Here is a 22,037-nt window from a genome sequence, read left to right as displayed (position 1 = left end):
TTCAGATATTTGTATTTTTGAAGCATAAAGGGTGATTAGAGATTCCAAAAAAGCAATGAAGATTTAGGAAAAGGTAAGATTTAGCTGCAAGAGACAGAACTTGAGGTAGAGCTCATATTTAATTAAATGTTTTTCCTTTCCATGGCAGGGTAAGCTTTTGCTTTCTTTCATTTTACAGTAACTGGTTTTGATGTGTACTGAGGATCGCAGTGAACTTCATGGAAGTTTGGTGGATGCTTATCTAGTTAGAGGTGACACAGTTCTCTGCAGCAGTTCTTGCATAAACAGGAGAAAGCTATTTCACTAGGTGTGAATTCTGTGCCCTCCTGAAAAAACTTGCTGTGACTGTGTAAGCAGAAGGGATCCTACTATTATGGGTTAGCAAGGATAGTCCTCTGCTTCTCTGCCCAGAGGCTGCCTGAACTATTTCTAGGGGCATCGTCTTCTTCCTAGGAAGAAGACTGCGACTATGAAAGGGTATCAGAAATGGTAATTCAAACACTTGAAGATTAAAATAGGTGTTTTCAGAACTAGGTCTGTTCCTCACTTATTTTTCCATACAGAAGGTAGGGCCTGTAGTACACAGTACAGGGCCAATAAAGATAAAAAATAATCCAAGCTAGACTCTTGACTGGCCTCTGGAGTCTGTCTACTTTGTCATTTACAGGTCCAGCTTTTGGTTTCACATTTGCCAGTTCATTGATTTCTGATTTCCAAGCCCTTTGACTTCTGTTAGCTGGTATTTTTTTCTTGTATCGTATCAGTGGATATGAGCTATCACTATCTGTTTTTCATACATTGCTTTTTGATATTACAGTTTCTACTACTGACTAGGGTAATTCCTTTGTTAAATTTTAGAGTTTAGGTATTGAAAGACATTGAATTTCAAGATAATGTTTGGCTGTAGGTTTGTATTTCTTGAAGAATCTTGCCATTTTTTTCCTCCCTCCCTGTTTTTGATGTTCTACTTACAGGATAGCATTGACTTTTCCAATTTTATAACATAGTCCAGTCGGTTGTACTTAAGCACATCATCAGAAAATTTAAGGCCAAAGACTGGAGAGACTACTTTACAGCTTGTTTTAATTCCAGAAACGAAAGCCAAAAGAATGTTCCCTTTGTGCTGAAACATCTAGCTGGCAGGTGCGCCTTCTTATTTTCTTCTTTGTAAAACCTGGAATTAATTAATAGTACTTGCCTGTATTGCACACAGGGGTAATTGGTTTCATATTACATTTGCAATCTGTATAAAACCATCACTATGGAGAATTCCACACATCCAGTAGAGAACCAGAGGATGAAGGTGTTGTGAGGCTTTCAAGTGAAATCCCTTGGCAGAGTGAGATCTCTGCCTTGCTCTGCTCTTTCAGACCAGGAAAGTGCTTGCTGCTAGAGTAGGACAGTGAATCCACATCCAGAAATTGATTAACAACACTAGTTGTCTTCATGGCTTTTTCCACTAACTATATGAAAAGCAAATGAAAAACTTTGGGCAAATTGTCCTATGGAGCTGGAAAGCCGGGTGGTTGACCAAGGAAAAGCTTAAACCCAGTTCTCATTAAAGGCATTCAAATAGAGCATCTTGTTAGGTTTTGCAGCAGTTGCAGAGGCTCAGGGATATTCCACAGTTGGTAAATCAGTTGATAGTAATAGTACGTTTAACAGAATGAATAGTTTCTAAAATACACAAAAGTAAACCCAGGTATTAAAAAATAGAAATTTTCCACTGTAATACAGCTATTATGTTTGTGTGATTTGTTCAGGAAACAGCAATAAAACTGTGATGTTACTTGTGAAAGAAGAAATTCACAGTCCTTCAAAGAGCATCTCTAGCTAAATTATGTTTAAGGAGGTATTTTGGCAAACATCTGGGATTTTTATTGTACATAATAAACATTACAGTACAAGTATCAAGGGTAGGTTATAAACTGTGGGTTTTTTCCCAGGAAAACTTAGTGATTGCCAGACTGTAGAAAGATTCAACCATAAATAATTTTATATACTGCAAAGTTAAGTGTCTAATCTGGAGTGCAACGCTCCCTGAAACAGCCCTTATTGCGTGCAAACAGATTTGTCATTCATTATTCATAGGTAGCCAAGGCAATGAAATCTTTCTCTGATTTGAACTAGGAGGAAGGATAGAAATTATGTGTAAACTGAGAAACTTTAATAAATACATCTCAAAGAAAATGTACCTGAGGGAAAGAATGGATTCCCCGTGTGTGAAACCCCTATAGGTTGTATTGACTTGTCTGACTTTCAGCAGGGATGGCAGATGAATGTAAAACTAAGTTTCATATGCAATAATGACCCCAAGACTAGAAATATCCCCCAGAGGATTTCAATTGGAGCTTTGGGTTTGGCTTCAGCTGCCATAGTGGTGAAAACCCATTAGTAAGTAGGCTGTGGTAACGTTTGGAAACCTTAAGGGAGACCTTCTGAAATGATCAAAATTCAGAGACTTCTCCCTGAAGGGAGGGAGTAAAAGACTAAAAATGTATTCAGGTAGAGATGTCTGGGAAGAGGAAAGGCAGTCTTCTGAAATTATTTTTTTCTGATGTATTCATTTCCTTATTTATCCCTTTGCTGCACATTTTGCATTTACATCAGCTTTTCCCTGATGCTGCTGTGCTCCATTTTCCATATGAAGGTGGGAGTTGCAGTGAAGTGCAAGGAAGCATCTGCACAGTGTGCTGCAGAGAAAAGGAAAAAACTCTGAGCACACTTCCCTTCCCTGGCTGTTGGGTTAGTGAGGGCAGAATGGTACAGCCAGGCACTGCAGCACAGGGAGGTAAAATAGAGGGATGTAAAAAGGAGGTTTTAGCAGTGGCAACATTTGAAAGGAAATAAAGTACATTTAACTGAGGTTGTGTTTGTTTGTGTTTTGTTTTGTTTTATTTTACATACAGGAAGTATCTTGTCTCCTTGCTTGAATTCCATTAAGGAGGAACATAATGGTAATGTTCTCTTATCTTTTTTTCAACATCAGATATTTATAATCAGAGAACCTTTTCCATTCCTTATTGAGTTCAGTGGCAATTTTCCAGTAGAGTGCACTTGGATTTGCGTTAGACATTATGTTATTTAATGCAGATTGGCACAATTGTAATTTGTTATAAGAAGTCATTAAAATAAATCTGATGTTTGTTTTCCATAAAAAGCAGCCCTTGGAAAAAGTGCTAAGCACTTTTCATTTGATGCACACATTCTCTTAGTCTTTAATAGCCCAGTAAATGGTTTTGTTTGTAGTGTGAATATACTGGGTACTGGGTATAAGGAAAGAACATTTAAGCTTCTAACCAGTCCTGTGAATCATGATGTATGGTGCTGTTCGATAAACAGTGGCATGTGAGCCACAGAGGTATTGAGAAAGAAGTAGTATTTTTTCCAAACAAGATTTTATTTGGCTGTTTGACAGTTAACACTGAGTTGGAATGTGAAAGAAAGATTCCTTTTCTGAATAACTGAGCAAAGTTAAAATATGACATTGTGGAGACTATTGCAAATACATTATACTGGGAAATTGTCTGTTCTGTTCAGGATTATTTTAGTTTTTGGGTCTGAGCTGTTTTCCAGTAGTAAAAGAAGACATTTCCTTCTTTCTAGACAGAGAAGGTTGTTTCTGGAACAGGTTTGATGTTGCACAGCTCTCTTTGTCTTCCCTGATAAGTAATACACCCAAAAGCAGACTCAGACAAGGACCTTCATTGACCTTCAGGACTGATGAGTCAGCTCTGTATCACTGTAGTCTCCCATCACGGTGCATGTTGGCTGCCAGTTTCTATGCAGTACCAGTGCAGTGTGCTTTGCAACTGAAAACTAAAGCTCCAGGTCCACGGATCAGTTCTGCAGCGTATCATAGAGCTGCCCTTGCCATTTTCTATTCATCTAAGGTTTAAGGGTAGGAGAGAGATTAATGTGAGACAATGGAAGGATTACAGCCTAAAAATATAGGCCTGACCGTGGTATACATGACATTAATTTACTAACTTGCTGTTAACAGCTTTTTAAGATTATTACCTGTAATGGAGCCAGGTAATAATCTTAAAAAGACAACTGCTTACAGAGAATCTCACATTTGCCTACCTGCCTGCCTCAGGTTTATGAAATGCAAAAACTGAGAGAGGAAAAGATCAAATTGCTTTGCTTTTGCCTAGATAGTCCTAGACAAATTTCTCATGGATTTCAGTGGTTGGTTGTTTCTGTTTTCTGCTGCCATTTGTAGCTAGAGTTTCAAGGTCTGCAGTGATAACATTAGTATTTGTTAAATAATATAGATATCTTAATAGCTGGGCAAGTAGTTAATGGTTACTTATGGGGTTTGTCTAAAAAATTAATCCATTATGCACAGCTTTTTAAGTATTCAGTATTTTCTAATGCACAACATAGTAATGTACTTTGCAGAACCAAAAGGATTGTGTAGCTGCAGCACTCTGCATGGCTTCTAAAGATTCAGGTTTGTGTTTCTATATGACCCCAGAAATTGTTTCCTTATCTCTATTTTACGGGGTTAAAATACTTTCACACCTATCAATCAGATGTGTTCTAAAGATAAAATTCATTGTTAAAGGAGTTGCTCAGAGATCACAGTGTCTCAAGTTTTAAACTACAAAACCAATATGTGGAAATATTCCTAAACAAGATTAAAATATGCATTTCAGGAAGCCACTCTGAACTGTGAATATTTTGGAGGAAGGTCCTAAATTTTGTTTATATGGAGCATTAATAAGTGCTACATTTTGCCTTGAAAATAACGGAAAATATTACACAATTTATATAAAAAGGCTTTAAGGTCAAAACAATTGAAGAATAAGACAAAGGTACATATGAAGATTTCCATGTTGATGAGTGCAGCGGTCTTCTAGATTTGTCTGAAACCTCTTGTTTCAAGGCTGGAACGGTGATTCCTGAAGGAGTTGTTAAATTTATGTAGATGAATTGTTGGTGAAAGTCCATGTCAGACACTTGGGATGGGGCTTCTCAAAGCCATGGTGACTACAACCATGCTACTTAACAAGTCAGTTCTTATGACTAGGGACATTGCATGGCCCTCTGGTAAACAGTCATCTTTCTTCCCTCTCTTTCTCCCCAGATGTTAAGCTGCTCTGCTCTGTAAACTCTCCTTTTTTTTTCCCTTCCTGTAATTACAGGAGATCATTTATTGGAGTAGGGTCATAAAGCTGCACTCACCTGTCTGCAGAGCGTAATTCCAGCTGTGCCAGTTCAGATTTATGTCCTTTGCTTGCCATCCTCTCACAGAAATTGCAGTGCTGCCAAATAGTGGCAGATAAGGCTTCTGGGATTTGAGTTTCATTAACCATGTGCATTGTAGATGACACAGGTCAATGAAGGAACACCAATGGCAGAGCTCAGAGACAGACATGCCTGACTACAGCAACAATTAGGCATCAAATAAGAAAACAGACTGCTGCCATGGACCTGCTATCTCTACAACAACTGGTTAGGATATTGGGTAGTTGCCCCAGAAATACGAAATCTTAGGTATTGGGAATAATTGGTTGTCATAGGATGGATAAGGAATGTTTGGTTTCCTAATCAAAGAAGTATTCCAATAATTAAAGGCAGTCACTTACTTCAAGAAGAGGCTTGTCTTTTTCCTCTCAGTAGCAAATTTTAATGCTCGATAGCAATAACTTGCAGCTGAACTAATTGAACAGATTGGTCCTGTTGACTGACTACTGGATATATTTTTTTCTTAAGTGAAGTCAAGGGTGAACCCATTTATCAGGAGCATTGGATTCCACTACTGTTGCAAGTTCAATATAGAAACATGAGGTGTATTCTTGTTCTCTTTGACTGATTTTATCGAGTCTTCAGCAATCCTGGTTTTAAATTTCACTCCTGTCCAGAGTCTCAGTGAAATCAATAATGAAATCCTTAGGGTACTTGATTCAGTTTTTGTAGCATATTCCCATTTTGGGAGATAAACCTATTTTAGTAGGCATTAAAAATATGATATATATACTTTTATTGTTATTGTGCTTTACACTGATTTGCTTCAACTTTTCTTCAGAGTACTTTTTTAGTACTACTTTATTCAGAAGATATGATTAATGCTTTAACAGTCCTTCGTAGAGCCCTGAAATTATAAAACATCAAGAATTATGTGAAAAATACTGTTTCTGGAGGTGAGGAATGACGGTTGAGGGTAATAATTTGCCCTTGACAGTAACAGATGGGAGTGAAAGGCCAGCAGTTTGCTTCCACTTGATAAATGGTTGTATTTTGACAGCAAATTACATGTCACACAAAGTTGGCAAGTAGTGCAAGAAATCAATATTTAGTGTGAAAAGTTGATACAATTAGTCTGTTGATCAACAAGGTGTGTGAAAACATGATTTAATGCCTTGAATTTACTAAGAGATTTCAGTGGGAATGGGTTGCAGAGCGGTGAAGTCCCCTACAATCACTTGTAGTTCTTGCAGCAGCTCCTAGCACAGCTCAGTTCATAAGTCTGCAAGTATTAAAGATTAAAGTTTGAGGCAGAAGATACAAATCCAGCTATAAATATTAGTGCAAACAGGTCGGCTTGCTTTCCCTCACTGCTGTTTAAGAGTCCTGAGCAAGGATTGGTGGACTGGGTATGTGTACAGTAACTGGAGACTGAATCTTGCAGTTACTGGTAAGGCTGCATCATCATCTTCTGCCTAGCCTTCTTCCACTTTCATGGCTGTATTATTACCTGGATGTATAAACCCAAATGAGATGTGACAGATAAGGACTTATCCGAGAACTAAAATGAAATTACATGCAACTAGCCTTATTTCGTTAAATAAGCATGAGCTTAAAAATCCTAAAATACAACATGCTGCAGGACAGTGCCTCTCAGGACTTGTAGTTAATAAACTGTTGCAAGTCAGATGTGAGTAGGAAAAACATTTAACTATCACCAGGCTGCAGCTGAACCATATGAAAGTTCAATATGAATTCCATTTACACAGGAAGAGGGAGAAGATAAAACAGTGATCTGTGCTTCCTGCAGAGTCACAACACAGTTCAATATTCCAGCAGATCTGATGCAAGAAAGATTAACCTTACTCTGAGGAGACAACACATAATTCTCTATAAAAAGCACATAATATTAGATATGAATCTGAACTAACCATTGTGTTCAGAGCAAGTGGGTTCAAATAATTTCATGGAAAACAGTCACACTTTGCAATCAGTGTCACTGTTCCAAATCTTTTCACCATCACAGGGCTCAGCAATGTTAGTAGAGCTGACTTTTTGTTCACAGCTGTCATGCCAACTCAGCATCCTAGCAGGTATGGATTTTATTTTCACCTAGAAATGTGTAGAGTACTCCAGTATTCATACATATCTAAGAGTTCTTGCTGGAAAACATTACTATAACTTCCTTGCATCCAGTTTAAATTTAAGAAGTCATTGGGCTGAATTGAGCCCTGGAGGCAGTGAATCTATCTTCTCTGATGTAACTGGAGTTGTGCCTGTGTTATGCACTCCCCATCATGTCAGCTAGTTACAAGATTGACTGATTAGGCTCTGCAGCCCCCCGCAGGGCTTTCAGAGCATGCCTGGAAGGGGCTTTCTGAAGTTCTGCTCTCATGGTCCAGTGCCTGGACATTATACAACCGTTTCTCCATCAAGTCTGCAAATAATTTTCTTCTTACTTTCAGATACAGAACTCCAGATTTTTACAACATCAAAATTTGCATTAGCAACTCTGTAAAATCCACCACCTCGCTTAATGCTCTGCACTTACCTATTCATCCAGCTTGCAGTTTAGGTCAGCAGGAAACTTAACATGCTCTGATGGCCCTGTCTCAACAGAGAAAGTGAAGGGGATGGAGCACTCCATATCATTTATGCAAGATTTCTTCAGATAATTGATAATCTGCTGTAAAAGGGGATCTTGATCCTTTCTCCTTGGCCTGGAATCGTTGCAATGTAGTGCCTTCAGGTTGACAGTTGGGAGGTCTGGGAGCTGGTCACAATTACAGCATTATTTGACAAGTTATGTCCATTGATCTTTGTGTTCAAAACAAGGAAAAATAGATTTATTCAGTTAGTATAAGAAATAGTAACCAGTCATCCAGAATTCTGAATACTCTGTTGATAACATAGAATAACCATGCTGAACAGTCGGTTAATACATCATTTTTGTAGGACAAATTTCACAGAATCACAGAATCATCTAGGTTGGAAAAGACCTTGAAGATCATCTAGTCCAACCATTAACCTAACACTGATAGTTCTCAACTACACTATCCCTCAGCACTATGTCAGCCCGACTCTTAAACACCTCCAGGGATGGGGACTCCACCACCTCCCTGGGCAGCCCATTCCAACACCTAACAACCCCTTCTGGAAAGAAATGCTTCCTAATAGCCAGTCTAAACCTTCCCTGGTGCAACTTGAGGCCATTCCCTCTTGTCCTATTGCTGTTAGTTCATTAAAGAGACTCATCCCCACCCCTCTGCAACCTCCTTGCAGGTAGTTGTAGAGGGCGATGAGGTCTCCCCTCAGCCTCCTCTTCTCCAGACTAAACAACCCCAGTTCCCTCAGCCGCTCCTCCTACGACATGTGCTCCAGACCCTGCACCAGCTTCGTTGCCCTTCTCTGGACACGCTCGAGTAATTCAATGTCCTTTTTGTAGTGAGAGGCCCAAAACTGAACACAGGAATCGAGGTGCGGCCTCACCAGTGCTGAGTACAGGGGTAAGATCACTTCCCTGTCCCTGCTGGCCACGCTATTTCTGACACAAGCCAGGATGCCATTGGCCTTCTTGGCCACCTGGGCACACTGCTGGCTCCTGTTCAGCCGGCTGTCAATCAACACCCCCAGGTCCCTCTCTGACTGGCAGCTCTCCAGACACTCCTCCCCAAGCCTGTAGCGCTGCTGGGGGTTGTTGTGGCCCAAGTGCAGCACCTGGCATTTGGCCTTACTGAAACTCCTACAGTTGTCCTTAGCCCATCGCTCCAGCCTGTCCAGATCTCTCTGCAGAGCCTCCCTACCCTCGAGCAGATCAACACTCCCACCCAACTTGGTGTCATCTGCAAACTTACTGAGGGTGCACTCGATCCCCTCGTCTAGATCATTAATAAAGATGTTAAACAGGAGTGGCCCCAAAACCGAGCCCTGGGGGACACCACTTGTGTCCGGCCGCCAACTGGATTTAACTCCATTCACCACAACTCTCTGGCCCCGGCCATCCAGCCAGCTTTCTACCCAGCGAATTTGAAGTCCTCGCTAGAAAAAGAAGGTGAAACAATTAGAAGTTCGAAGTTATTTAAAATGTATAGGTTATTGCATTACTATTGGCTATGCAAAAAGCTGCTTTTTTTCTGAAGTAATTTATTGCTTTAAATATATCATGTGCAAGGGATATGATAACCTTCCAATAACCTTCATTAGACATGGTAAATTTGAAACAGATGTAGTTTAGATGATTCTTGAATATCAGTTATTGCTTTCCAACACAGTGTCTCACAAACCCCAATACTGTCTTTCAGAGTCTTAGCAGCTCAAAACCATGCTCCATCTGGTTCAGTGGTGAAGACTTTTGTTGTATTCCTCAGGCTATTTTATTACTTCCAGTTTTGCTAAAGGCATGTTTTCTTCTACCAAATTAATTAAATGTAAAAGAGTGTCTGATTTGCCCATGTCTTGACCTTTAGTGCTTGGATGCATAGAAACAGAGTGTAAAACCCCTCCTCTCTTCCCACCTCAACTCCAAGACCCCTATATACTCACATATATGAAATCCTTAGCTGGATCAGTTATCCAGCTCTTGCTTACCATGGATGTAAATGCAATGAGAACTAAAGCTTTTAAGATACTACTCTGTGTGGATATCAATAATCAGGGTATTGTCCTGAGTAGGAGTTAAAATACACCAAACCTTTCCTGACATCTATACCCAGAGATATAAAGGAAAAGGTTGCACATTGCTGCTCCTCAAACGCAGCATTGTCCTGTTGAGAAAATGTCTTTTCCTCAGTGATTGTATTTGTCTGTTGAAGACATCTTCTCAGAGTTGAAGAAAGAACGCTAGGAATGGATGTTTTATGGTTCATTTTGAAGGATTTTTCTCCCTTCAATGTACAGAAATTTGTCCATGAGACAGGGGCAGCTGGGGGAGCCCTGGAGCTATTTTCAAGTGTGGAGCACTGAACATTTCCAGCTGCAGAGAGTTCACTGCCTAGTCATGGCTGATGGAAGTTTTGTCAGCAAGCCTCACAAGCTGTGCCATCTGCTAATGCCACCACGGTGACTGGTGTAACACAGCAGTCATGTCTTCTGACAGTGAAACAACAAAGTTCTTTACAATGAAAAAGAAAAGATGTTTACAGTTGCCAAAGAGTTGTGTTTGAATGCCAACTCAGGTGTCAAAGTTACTATCTTCAGGGAGAAGGTATTCTCCCTTCACCCTCTCTGCCAAGAATTCTCACAGGAAAGATTTCCTTCTTCCTCTGTGTTTACTTTGTGTGGGAATGGCACTGATGGGGAGCGATTGAGTGCTGGTGTCCATCCTGAGTGGAGGGAAGGGCTGATGGGAACCCCTCTGTTGAGTAGCTTGTTGCCTACAGTGTGCACTCCCATGGTCTGCTGTTGCACAGGCATGCCCAGTAAGAAGTGTCAGTAGTGATCCTTGATTAAACGAAACTTGAAGGAGGGCTTGCTTTCTTTCCCTTGCCATTCATTTACATGTTGTGTTTGCACAAATTTAACATAATCACTGTTAAAACTGGGCCCCATGATAATGCTGCTTGATTAGCCTGGAAAGATCAACTGTGTAAGTTAGGAATCTCTTCAATCACTTCTCTAGGAAATGTTACTGACACCATCCCCATCTCAGTAATCCTGCTATGAATGTCATTGATATTTGACTGAGTAGGGAAACAATAGGATCCTATGGCCATAGGAACTGGGATGATGCATGTAGAAATCATCCTTTAAGCAGTTGTCACATGCTGTTTACTTCTCCTCTCTGTTCTGGTTCTGAATCAAACAGCTGCCAAGACTATTCATATCTGGTTTTAATTTGAAGCTTTACTTAATAAAATCAAGGATGAGCAGATACTTAGACTTCTTCCAAACACAATATTTATTTCTGAAAGTCTTTAGATAGGACTATGACTTGCTTTCCAGAAACTATAAGCAGGTACAGTCTATCCACTCAACCACTTCTGTGCAACCTGGAGGTTTCTGCCTTTCTTGAAATATTCTGTCAAATGTGTAGAGATGAACTGCAAAAATCCAGTAGGGTTAATTTAAATCAACCCCAGATCTTCTACATGAGTCTCAGATTCTCCCACTCCATCTGTGGTTTAGCAAGTTGCTGTGCCTTGCCAGTGTGTGAAATACTGCTGCTGCTTTCTGCTCCCACGGTGTGATAGTCTGTTTCTCTTTGATAAAACTGTTCCTGTGGAAGACTTCTTCATTCCAGCTGGGCATCTCAGTGCATCAACCTGGGCAGTAAGCCTGTGTTGCTCTTACAAAATTGTAAATAGCTTTTAAAAAAGAGGTATTTTTTTATTTCTCAAGCAACGACACAGGCTCATGTTACTGGTATCAGCAAGTAGCCACAAACTTCCCAAGTTTTATGGGGGATGGGAGCCCTCATAGTGACTCATACCCTGCCAGTGCCGAGTCCCCACCCTCTGCGATAAGCAGCAACACATGTTGGTGCTGAGGAGTCAAAGAGGGAGGCAGCCAGGCATGAGCTCTGAACAGGCACCGTGTATATGGTGCAGACCTCTACTCTTGCCTCTGGGAATCAGTCTCAAGGTGTATGAAACCTTGCAACCACTGGAGCTGGGTGTCTGGCCCACAGGAGCATAGGATGTAAGTAACCACCATCAGTGCCGGTTCAGCAGGAGCTGTGACTCCTCAGGTCAGATTCCTCCCAGCTACACGGATACATGACTTGGAGCAGCTTCATTGAAGTCCAGAGTGGGTGTTTTGAGTCAGGTGGACACTGTGCCTATTTGTCTAACTTTGCATGTGGCTAATTGCGTTTTTCTACCTGTGTTTAATATGTTAATGTCTAATCATATGTGAGGCTTAGTCTAGCCTGTAGCAAAGTGTGTGTTTGGTGTCACTAACTATTAAGCGAGAAATTTCTGTGGCAACTAAAGGGTGATGATTTCTTTTGTTTCCTTTACCAACAGTAAAGACTAGGTTGAATAAACTCTGCCTAATCTCTGAATTTGAGGGAAATTTGTAGAATATCAAAAAATTAAGATTGCAGAGCATCTTCTGAAGGAGTCTGTGGTAACAGAGCCATCTGGATGTTTTTTGAATGTAGCCTTATATATGCATTCCTGTTAGTCAAGAAAGCAGAGCTATAAAAATAAATTGAATTACAAAGGGTAATGCCAGAACTGGATGCTGCAGAGGGAGATCTACCCTCGCCCCCTTTTGTAATATGCAGTCTGTCTCCTTCTTTCAAGGAAGTATAGCAAAAGCAATGTATGTTAAGAAAACTAAGTTTCTTCAAATGAATTAGATTATTATCTGCAAGTCATGCACAAGAGAGTAAACTACAACCCCGTCTCACATTTCACTTGAGAGATTAAATTCTTTTCTTCTCCTTCACTTTCTGTCATTTGATTGTAAGCTCTTATGCTTATAAATGCAGAAGCTTCCCCAGACCAACAGCAGAAGATGCAGCACATAGCCAGCTCAGTGGGCAAGGCAGAGGAGGAGGGCAAGAGGGATGCAGGCAGGGCAAGGTGGAGGAGGGCATCCCTGGCACAGGCAGGGCTCTATGCCTGGGGGGGGGCTGCCCGGGGAAGGACCAGGGGCAGCACCGACCCAGGCCTGAGGCAGGGGCGGTGTGGGAAAGGCCGGCTGCCCATCGTCTCAGGCTTCCTCCACGCAGCCTGGCATTCTCGGAAATGCAGAGCTCCTTTCAGCGTGGCCATCCTCAGCCTCGTTATTTTACATGTCTTTGCAGGGGAATTTTTCTAAGTTGGTAAATAAGTGGATTGTTCTGTGTCCCTCGTACTTCCTTGTAAGCACAATTAATTATTTTAATTGATTAATATTGCACTGAGCAGTTTGCTTAGAAGGGACAGCTCTTCTGGTTTTTTGGACTAATTACCAGTCTGGATTGCTGAATGACAATACGGCTGCTAATTAATCTCACTGCAGTTCTCACAGAAAGAGACCCTGATAAGAACTTGCCAATTAACATAAGAAAAAAAAAATGTCAAGAGTCCTGTTGTGTTTTTCTGGCATCCACTCCCAGTCAGATGAATATCACTATTAAATACAGAGACAGACTAACAACTAAGCAGGAAAGCCAGCAGGCTGTGAGGCAGCTCCAAACTTGCCCAGACGTTATTCATTCATGAGTTAGCTGTTATTTGTATGCCCGTTCACTCTTGTTGCCTAACATTGGTTGCTATGGGTTTTGTAAGCAGAAGGGAGATGAAGCAGGGCAGAGCAGCAAGTGTCTGACCATCCCCATAGGGAATTTCTCACAGTGTCCTGATGTTAATCAATATTAGCAGAAGGCTGAAAGGGGAGTTTTGGCAGGGTGGGTCCCAGGTCTGGTGCATATGGGGACCTGGAGTCTGCATGGGGCACTGCCTGGTTTGGGAGCACTCCCACTGTGCATGACAGGGAGCATGTGAGTGCCGTGCAGGACAGTGAGGGTGGGGGTGGGCAGCAAGACACCCTGTGACTCCTTTGCATGTCTCACAAATTGTGGTTGTTAGCCATGGTGGGCAGCACCAGCATACAGCCCAGGTATTGGCTTTGCTTCTTGCAGGGGAAGTTTGCAGCCCGTGCTGACTTTCCTGCTGCTGCGGCTAAGCCGCTAATAGTTCCTGGAAAAACTCATTTAAAACCACCTGGGCATGGTACAGGACTGTGTAATCTCAGCTGTGGTGTAAGTACATTCATGAAAATACAGGGCCAGATGCTCAACTGGTGACAGTTACTCCCGTCCCTGATCCACATCAGCTCTGTGATACCAAGGTGAGTTACAGGGACTCCTCCAGACATGGGGAAGGGACAAGACCTGGTGCTGTTGCCAGTTTGTTTCCATTACCTTGAATTTTCTGTAGCCGTGTTTCTGGCCCACACGACCACATGCCATGGGTGTTTCCAAAGAGATGAGCCGTGCAGCAATTGCTGTGGCCGGTGTGCGCTTCTCTGGGTGACCAGAGAGATGTTGCACAGTGAACCATACAACAAGCTCATGGAAAGTGCTGCTTTAAACCATGCTGGTTGAATTTAATTTCTTTTTTTTTCTCTCTGTGTTTGCAGGTCAGAAGATTCTTCACCACAGAAGTGATGTCTTAGAAACTGTAGTCCTGATCAATCCCTCAGATGAAGCAGTTAGTACTGAGGTAAGTCAGAAATACTTCTTTGGATGTGTCAGGAAAGCTCCATTAAGTGGACAGGATGAGAGCAGTGAAGCAGATGTTGTTGAGATGCTTCTTGAATTACAGTTACTGCCTTCCAGCTCCCAATGCTGTCTTTCAGAGTCATAGCGGACTAAGAGCAGGTCCTAACTGTGAATGAAAGGATATGTTAGGAGCAAATACCATGAAAAATATTGGCCATTCCTTAATTTTCTTCCTAGTTTCCTAGACTCCTGACAAAACACCAGAGGCATAGGGCAGAAATAGACCTCTGATCCCAGCACTTCTTTTCTCATAATGCACCAAATTCCCTTCTTCATGAAGTGCAGGCAGGTGTGGTGAAACTGCATCTGCTTTTCTTCTGCTCCTCCATTGTTTGGTAGCTCTGGATGTCTATTTTACACGTGAAAAAGGTGACTGGAGGTGCAGTGAGACAAATTTAGGTCTTTGAGAAGAATTACCAGGTATGTGGTAGTGACTCTAGATTGATCTATATGTCCTTATAAAAGGATGTGACATGATCAATGGACTTTGGAGAGTGCCCCAGAAGACTGCCAATTCCTCATGAACTCAGTAGAGCAGAGTCAAAGAACTGAACGTGTAGCTCAAAGACAAAATTGACACATCTGACTAGTGAGACTGAAGGCTGAAAAAATAGGGATAATTGCTTTGCTAGCCTATGCTGGGAACTGCTGACATAGTACTGTTGGGAAATGAGGCAGCTCTGTTTGTAATATGTAGTGAAAAATCTGTTCTGTTACCAACCTTAAGTGATATTAAACACAAACAGGAGGAGGGACTCCGAAACAAATGAAATTTGTTTAGGTGGGAGTGTTGATCTGCTCGAGGGTAGGGAGGCTCTGCAGAGAGATCTGGACAGGCTGGAGCGATGGGCTAAGGACAACTGTAGGAGTTTCAATAAGGCCAAATGCCGGGTGCTGCACTTGGGCCACAACAACCCCCAGCAGTGCTACAGGCTGGGGGAGGAGTGGCTGGAGAGCTGCCAGTCAGAGAGGGACCTGGGGGTGTTGATTGACAGCCGGCTGAACAGGAGCCAGCAGTGTGCCCAGGTGGCCAAGAAGGCCAATGGCATCCTGGCTTGTATCAGCAATAGCGTGGCCAGCAGGGACAGGGAAGTGATCTTACCCCTGTACTCGGCACTGGTGAGGCCGCACCTCGATTCCTGTGTTCAGTTTTGGGCCTCTCACTACAAAAAGGACATTGAATTACTCGAGCGTGTCCAGAGAAGGGCAACGAAGCTGGTGCAGGGTCTGGAGCACATGTCGTAGGAGGAGCGGCTGAGGGAACTGGGGTTGTTTAGTCTGGAGAAGAGGAGGCTGAGGGGAGACCTCATCGCCCTCTACAACTACCTGCAAGGAGGTTGCAGAGGGGTGGGGATGAGTCTCTTTAATGAACTAACAGCAATAGGACAAGAGGGAATGGCCTCAAGTTGTGCCAGGGAAGGTTTAGGCTAGATATTAGGAAGCATTTCTTTCCAGAAGGGGTTGTTGGGCGTTGGAATGGGCTGCCCAGGGAGGTGGTGGAGTCCCCATCCCTGGAGGTGTTTAAGAGTCGCGTTGACATAGCGCTGAGGGATATGGTGTAGTTGGGAACTGTCAATGCTAGGTCAATGGTTGGACTAGATGATTTTCAAGGTCTTTTCCAATGTAGATTATGCTGTGATTCTGTGAAATTTAAGTTGTAAAAGTTTAAATAAGTAAGTCACCTTACTTAGTGGCAGCTCATTCACTAAAACACTATGCATGAAAATCTCTTACAAGGCATTAGAAGTACTTGGTAAGGAGCAAGGAGGGTCAGCTGGGCAGCAGCTCTTAATACACTAAGGCATTCAGAGTAGAAAGCTATAAACTCTGTGTGTGTGTGTGTGTGTGTGTGTGTAGGGAGGGAAGAGCCAAAGGAACTGCCAAATGTAGGGAAATGCCCATTCTGTTGCTGTTGCTCATTGTACCTTTGATGGATGACCACATGGAAGAGGATGGTCTGAGGCCCATTAATGACTTCTGAACCCTGGCTTTACTCCTTTGGCTCTGAAAGATGTTTGGCTAGGTTACTGTTAATGTCCTCTTGCTAGACTGTGGGAGGCAGTGTTCTCTTTTATCTTGCTAAACTGGTCACAGATAGAAGTTACAAGCTGAGATTTACCTTGGCTGGCTAAGCAAGACTCAGCTAAGCGAGACCAAGACTGGACACAAACCAGAAAAAGACAATAAGAAAGAGGCAGGAGATTTAAATTGGAGGTTGGAATAGACATGTTCTGCCCATTATGGCAAATAGAAATCTTAGTTTCATATATTGAGAGATTTTCAGGTTGCATCTGTTCAGACAGTGATATACCATGGAGCTCTAACTTCAACAGAAGAGGAACTTAAATCTATCCATTCAGAAAAAACAAAGGAAAATGATATTAAAAGAAATTCCTGCTAATCTCTCTGGTAAGAGCCATGCTGATGGTAGTCTGAGCACAGTTCTGCCCAGAGCTCCTGTCATGTTCTGTCAATTGCCAAAATACCTCCCAGAAGAGAGAGGCCCAAAGGGAGAGAGACTGTAGTTTCCCAAAGAAAACGAATTTCTGAAACCTCCATGAACAGTTACTTCCTTCTTAAGAAGACCCCACGCCATTGCTTTAACACTCCTGCGACTGTCCCATCAGTCTGGGAAACTGCTTATCTGCTGACTCTCCTGTCTCTGTTCACACTCCAACTTTACCTCCATTTTGACTGAGGCTACATCTTGCTGTTTGCTTCCAACAATTTGGGACTTCAAGCAAGTGTAAAGCTGAACAAAATCATCACCTTGTTACTTCTGAAATGGAGTGGTTTTGAAATCAGGAGATGAATTTCTGGTAGTCTTTTGGGAAGCCTTGGTTATACCCAGACACAGAATTTATGTGTCTCTTGAAAGTCTTCTGTGTGTATCATACATTATGCTCTGTAATCTGCAAGCATTTATTTACTTTTTTCTTGCCATAGTTTGCTAGCTCTGCAGAATGTATTTCATCATCAATTAATAAAATAGGTTGAAGGGGAATTATGTGACAGTCACACATCAGTGATTCACAAGTCAGGAAATAATTTGGCTGTTGGAAAACGTGGTGGGTTTACACATAAGTTGGCAGACTGCCCAGCACTGCTGCCAGCAATGAGAGAAAACATAGAAGAGGAAGCCAGTTCTGTCATGGTTTTAATACAGCTAAAACAGACAAGATTTTGAGCAGCACACATCAGACAGCCGGCTGCACTTATCTGTATTTTTATCTGAAATAGAAATAGATACACTTGATCCAGCAGGGTTATTGCTGATTTTATAATTACGTAGTGACAATTAATGACAGACCAGCATTAGTTCTGCATTTAATTAACAGAACTTTCTGCTGCTCAGCATCAGGGTCACTTATTTAATAAAACAACAATGAAAACGTGGTAGAATTAGGGTCTTCTTTCAGATACATACTTTTCAGTGCCTCTTTTCTACTTGTACTGAAAATGCAAGTTGTTCAGCAGAGAATCAGGCTGAGCCTTCCTGGCTCAGCCTCCCTGGCGTGAGCAGGAATTATTTAAAACAGCTGATTGCTTAACAATCAATATAAAAATTTGAAAGAATAGCTTGCTAGGAGAGCTGAGGTGATTATGTCATCTCCATAGAGATGAAACTTGGATGCAATGTCATGTGGAGTTGTTCCAGATGGACTCTGCTCATGTAGTTTAATACGTCGATAGCCTTGTTCTAAAATCACTGGTTTAACTTAATTCCTCCTTAAACAGAAGAATTAGTTACTTGAAATTCACACCTTACCATAGGCTGAACTGATTTTTTGGTGTTGGACAAGATTTTTGAAGTATTTGCAAAAAATGTACTCAACAGTACAGAATCTTACACAGGTTTTGTTTAGTTTTGTTCTTAAATTGAAGTTGAATTCATCCAACAGAAGTACACCGAATATATGGATTTCTCTTAGCATGCAAGTAAATCTCCTCCCAGAGGGGAAAGAAGAATTATTAGTATCTGTAGTGAGGGTCAAGTAAAGTAATGAGTATCTACTTTAAAATAGTTGAGTTATTTCAAAATGCAGAAGAACATTAGTTCTCAGTAGCAAGCTCATTTGTGCCATCAGGCATCCACTTAATTTACTACTGTATATTAAAAAAGGTCTTGGGTTGGCACACTTAAACTTACAGTGTTGATAGTGAGATCATGAGATGTAAATGGTGCATGTGACTGTATCTGTGTGCTTGAAGTTCAGGTTTATGATTATGGCGAGCGAGAATAATCCCTTAACTTTCTAGATTATTCAGGTTACAACAGAATGACAGTCTAAACATGACACTTTTGCATGTGATTTGTGGCTGTTACTTTTCAGTGATGTTTTCGCAACTGAATGCCAAGTAATGCTGTGCTCTGGGAAAAAAAGAGCAGCCTTCCAAAAACTGAGTCTGACACATGCAGTTGTCCCTCATTAGTGTCTGGGACACAGTTTACCAAGACTGTCCTGATACAGTGCTATTAAAATTCACCGAGTCATACAAGGAATATGTTTGTTCATTGAAAATATTATTTTTTCTTTCAAATTTTATTCTGTTCTGCTCCTTGCTCTTTTTTCCATGTCATTAGTGTGGTTTATTTATCAAATCTTTTCTCTAATTGCTTCTTGTCCCTCCTTTTTTCCCTTTACACCTTTCTCATTGTGATTTGTAAACAGCATAATAACTTGACAATGTTTTGACAGTCCTGGGAGACTCTGGTGCAAAATATGTTTTAAATTAGGAGAGCTACACCGCACATTCCCAGTGGAATATAGAAACACATGGTAGCTCCCATTATTGATGTATTTCTCTCCTTCGCTCCAGGTGCGCTTAATGATCACAGATGCTGCAAGACACAAGCTCCTTGTACTAACTGGGCAATGCTTTGAAAACACAGGAGAACTCATTCTTCAATCAGGATCCTTCTCCTTCCAGAACTTCATTGAGATCTTCACAGATCAAGAGGTGTGTTCAGAAAAGTGTCTTGCATGCGTTGTCATGTGATGGCAGAGGTTTCTAGAAGACTAAAACTGTCCCTCTGTGTTGTTAGAATTAGCATCAGCAGCCTGATGCTGATTATAGGCTTTCTTTCAAAACATTTAACTTACTTTAGATTTGATGTAAATTAACAAAATAGATTTTAATTTGGGGAATTAAATTGTAGCTTCCAGAAACAGAAAATCAAGGAGCCTTTTAACAATAGGAGATAGTGCTGTGTTTAAAATACAAAGCAGTCAAATTGAACTTGACACCATGTTCTTGTCTGGTGGCAGCTAAGTAATAGGTGACGTTAAATAAGACAGAGGCTGTCTGTTGGAATAGCTGTAGTTTTTTGCATCACCTACCTGCTTGACTTCTCTGTAGTAGTGTTTAAAATTTGGCCCATGAAATCTGTAAATCTTGTGATTTTTGCATACCAAAAAGATAAGTATGAAGTATACCAGTATTTAATGCCATTCGTTTCATGACTTATTATTTTGCTGTCTTGCTTAATGTACTGTGTCTGAAAGCTCCCATAGGGCAGGAACCCATAGTAAACAAGCTGTCACACTTAATTTGGCTGCTGTGTAAAGTATATATTTAAATAAACTATATGGCTGCATCCCTAGGAATTTAGTTTCCAGAATTAATTAGGAGCATGTCAGTGGAGTGAGATTTGAAAGTTCAGCACTGAAAAAGCAAAGTTTGCATGAGCTCCAGCATGACCTTATTGTATCCATTTGATCCTATTCTCAATGCCTCTTTGTTCAGCATATGGTTGTAGGGTTGAGGAAGAGCTGGATTTCTGCTCTCTGAAACAAGTGTGACACCTAAAACTCACTGGCAGTTTGCGGAGTTACTTTTCTATGATATTGCAAACCCAAGTTCCTTGCATATCTGGCTAATTAGTGACACATAATTACTTCATGACTACATGCAAAACTAGGGGCAAATCCTACCATCACTGTAAGGAAACAAAATTGTTGGCTGGAAAGCGGAGGGGTAGTGATTGCATATAGGTTAAAACTGCCAAGGGATTGCCACAGTGGTGGGCGTGCAAGGTGTACTCCCGTGGGTTATGAGTAAGGCTCACTTGGCTTATCTCTGTGACTGGCAGCATGTGCACCAGCCAGCTGGCTCTTTGAAAGTGTTGGCTTCCAGCTTATTGTTTCTGAAGCCTTGGGCTCTGACTGCTTCTATAAGATTTCACAAAAACAAAGAAGGGTCACTTTTGCCATACTGCCTGTGTATGTGACATCTTTTAAAGGGTCTCATTACAGGGAAATTTTTAGGTGGTCTACAGATTGGAAAAAAAGGTTAGAAAAAAGGGCTAGAAAAAAGTGATTAGTGGTTTTCTAAGTGCTGATCAGAAGAAAGAATTACTGTGCTGTCCTGACTCTGGTGGACTTGGCAGTGCTAGGTTTACAGTTGAACTCAATGAGCTTCAGGGTCTTTTCCAACCTAAACAATTCTATGATTCTATAAGCATGTAAGGTTTGATGAGTACTATGCAGAGTTGGTGTTTCTGGTCTCTGCTCATTTTTACATCACGGGACCAAACCTGAACTATGGTCAAGGAATGTGCTTACAAATAAGTAAATACCCTTTGGGGTATACTCCTATGAAGTCTCATTCAGAAATCCATCTCTAGTGTGTAGAATTCCATGCAGGCAATGCCTGAAAGTGGTGTTTTCAACCTCTCCTGTGCCAGAAGATTGAAGATGTCCCATTTCACTGCCTCTGCAACAACACCTAGCAGAGGAAAAGCTTTCTTTTTACCTTAGTGGTCCAGGATAGGAAATGTGTTTTCTCTGAGAAGTCAACTTGCTGTTTGCTTTCAACAGCTGTGGCACCTTTAAAACTTGAGGATTCCTCAACAGGTGTCTCTCAGTGCTTGAAAAGATGATTAGGTTCACAGATACATGTCATTGCTCACAGAGCAATGACTTTGAATGCAGACTTTGAATCCAGACAAGAGCAGAAGTTACATCTCTGTGTTATCAAATAACATAAGCAGTGGAACTGTCGATATCCTTGGTGTCACCAGTTGAAATGCAAATACATTGAGGCCTTTTCTGGGGCATTCCTGTACTTGCTATTCCTAACAGATATGACCTGTGTCGGGAATAATTTTTGTCCAACTTTTCATTGGCCTGAACTATCACTGGCTTAACACTGTCTGCATTATGTGTGCCAACTTTTAGGAGCAAAGAAAGTCAGAATTTTTGAGTATGAAGCAGAAATCCCAATATGGTATAATATAAACTGGAGAGGAATAACCCCCAAACCATGGCCCAGTATATTCATTATCCCAGTGTATTGCTGTATGATTTTTTTGAAAATTTTCCCTACTTGAGAAATAGTCTGTACTCAAATTATGTGTGCAACAGAGTTGGATTTATTTGTCCAGAGGAAGTGATATTTTACTACTTCTGTCTTTCCCTAATAATGTGTTTTCAGCTCTGATCAGAGTCACAACATAAGGGTTACACTCAAGATCCTAAATCCATGTCAGAGCTGTAGTTTGTGCTGGCTCTCTTTTCTTATTTCTGCAATAAACAACAGGAATGATTCTCCTATTTTCCTTATCTTTCATCCTTTTCTCCTTTTATTTTGTTTTGCTTTGTTTTTCCCTTTGCTCCTTTTCAGACAAAGC

At 41.3% G+C, this 22,037-nt stretch overlaps 1 protein-coding gene across 1 annotated transcript in view; it reads left to right on the top strand.

Annotated features, from left to right (window-relative positions):
* Positions 1 to 22,037, top strand: part of MAP1B (microtubule associated protein 1B) — a 72,077-nt gene that overhangs the window by 36,850 nt on the left and 13,190 nt on the right. The window contains exons 3-4 of the mRNA XM_074856715.1: positions 14,263 to 14,345; positions 19,226 to 19,366. Coding sequence (XP_074712816.1) covers positions 14,263 to 14,345; positions 19,226 to 19,366 — 224 coding nt within the window. The remainder of the gene's footprint in view (positions 1 to 14,262; positions 14,346 to 19,225; positions 19,367 to 22,037) is intronic.

The sequence above is a fragment of the Strix uralensis genome, chromosome Z (assembly GCF_047716275.1).
Source record: "Strix uralensis isolate ZFMK-TIS-50842 chromosome Z, bStrUra1, whole genome shotgun sequence".
Lineage (NCBI taxonomy): Eukaryota > Metazoa > Chordata > Aves > Strigiformes > Strigidae > Strix > Strix uralensis.
This window is presented reverse-complemented; position numbering and strand designations above follow the sequence as displayed.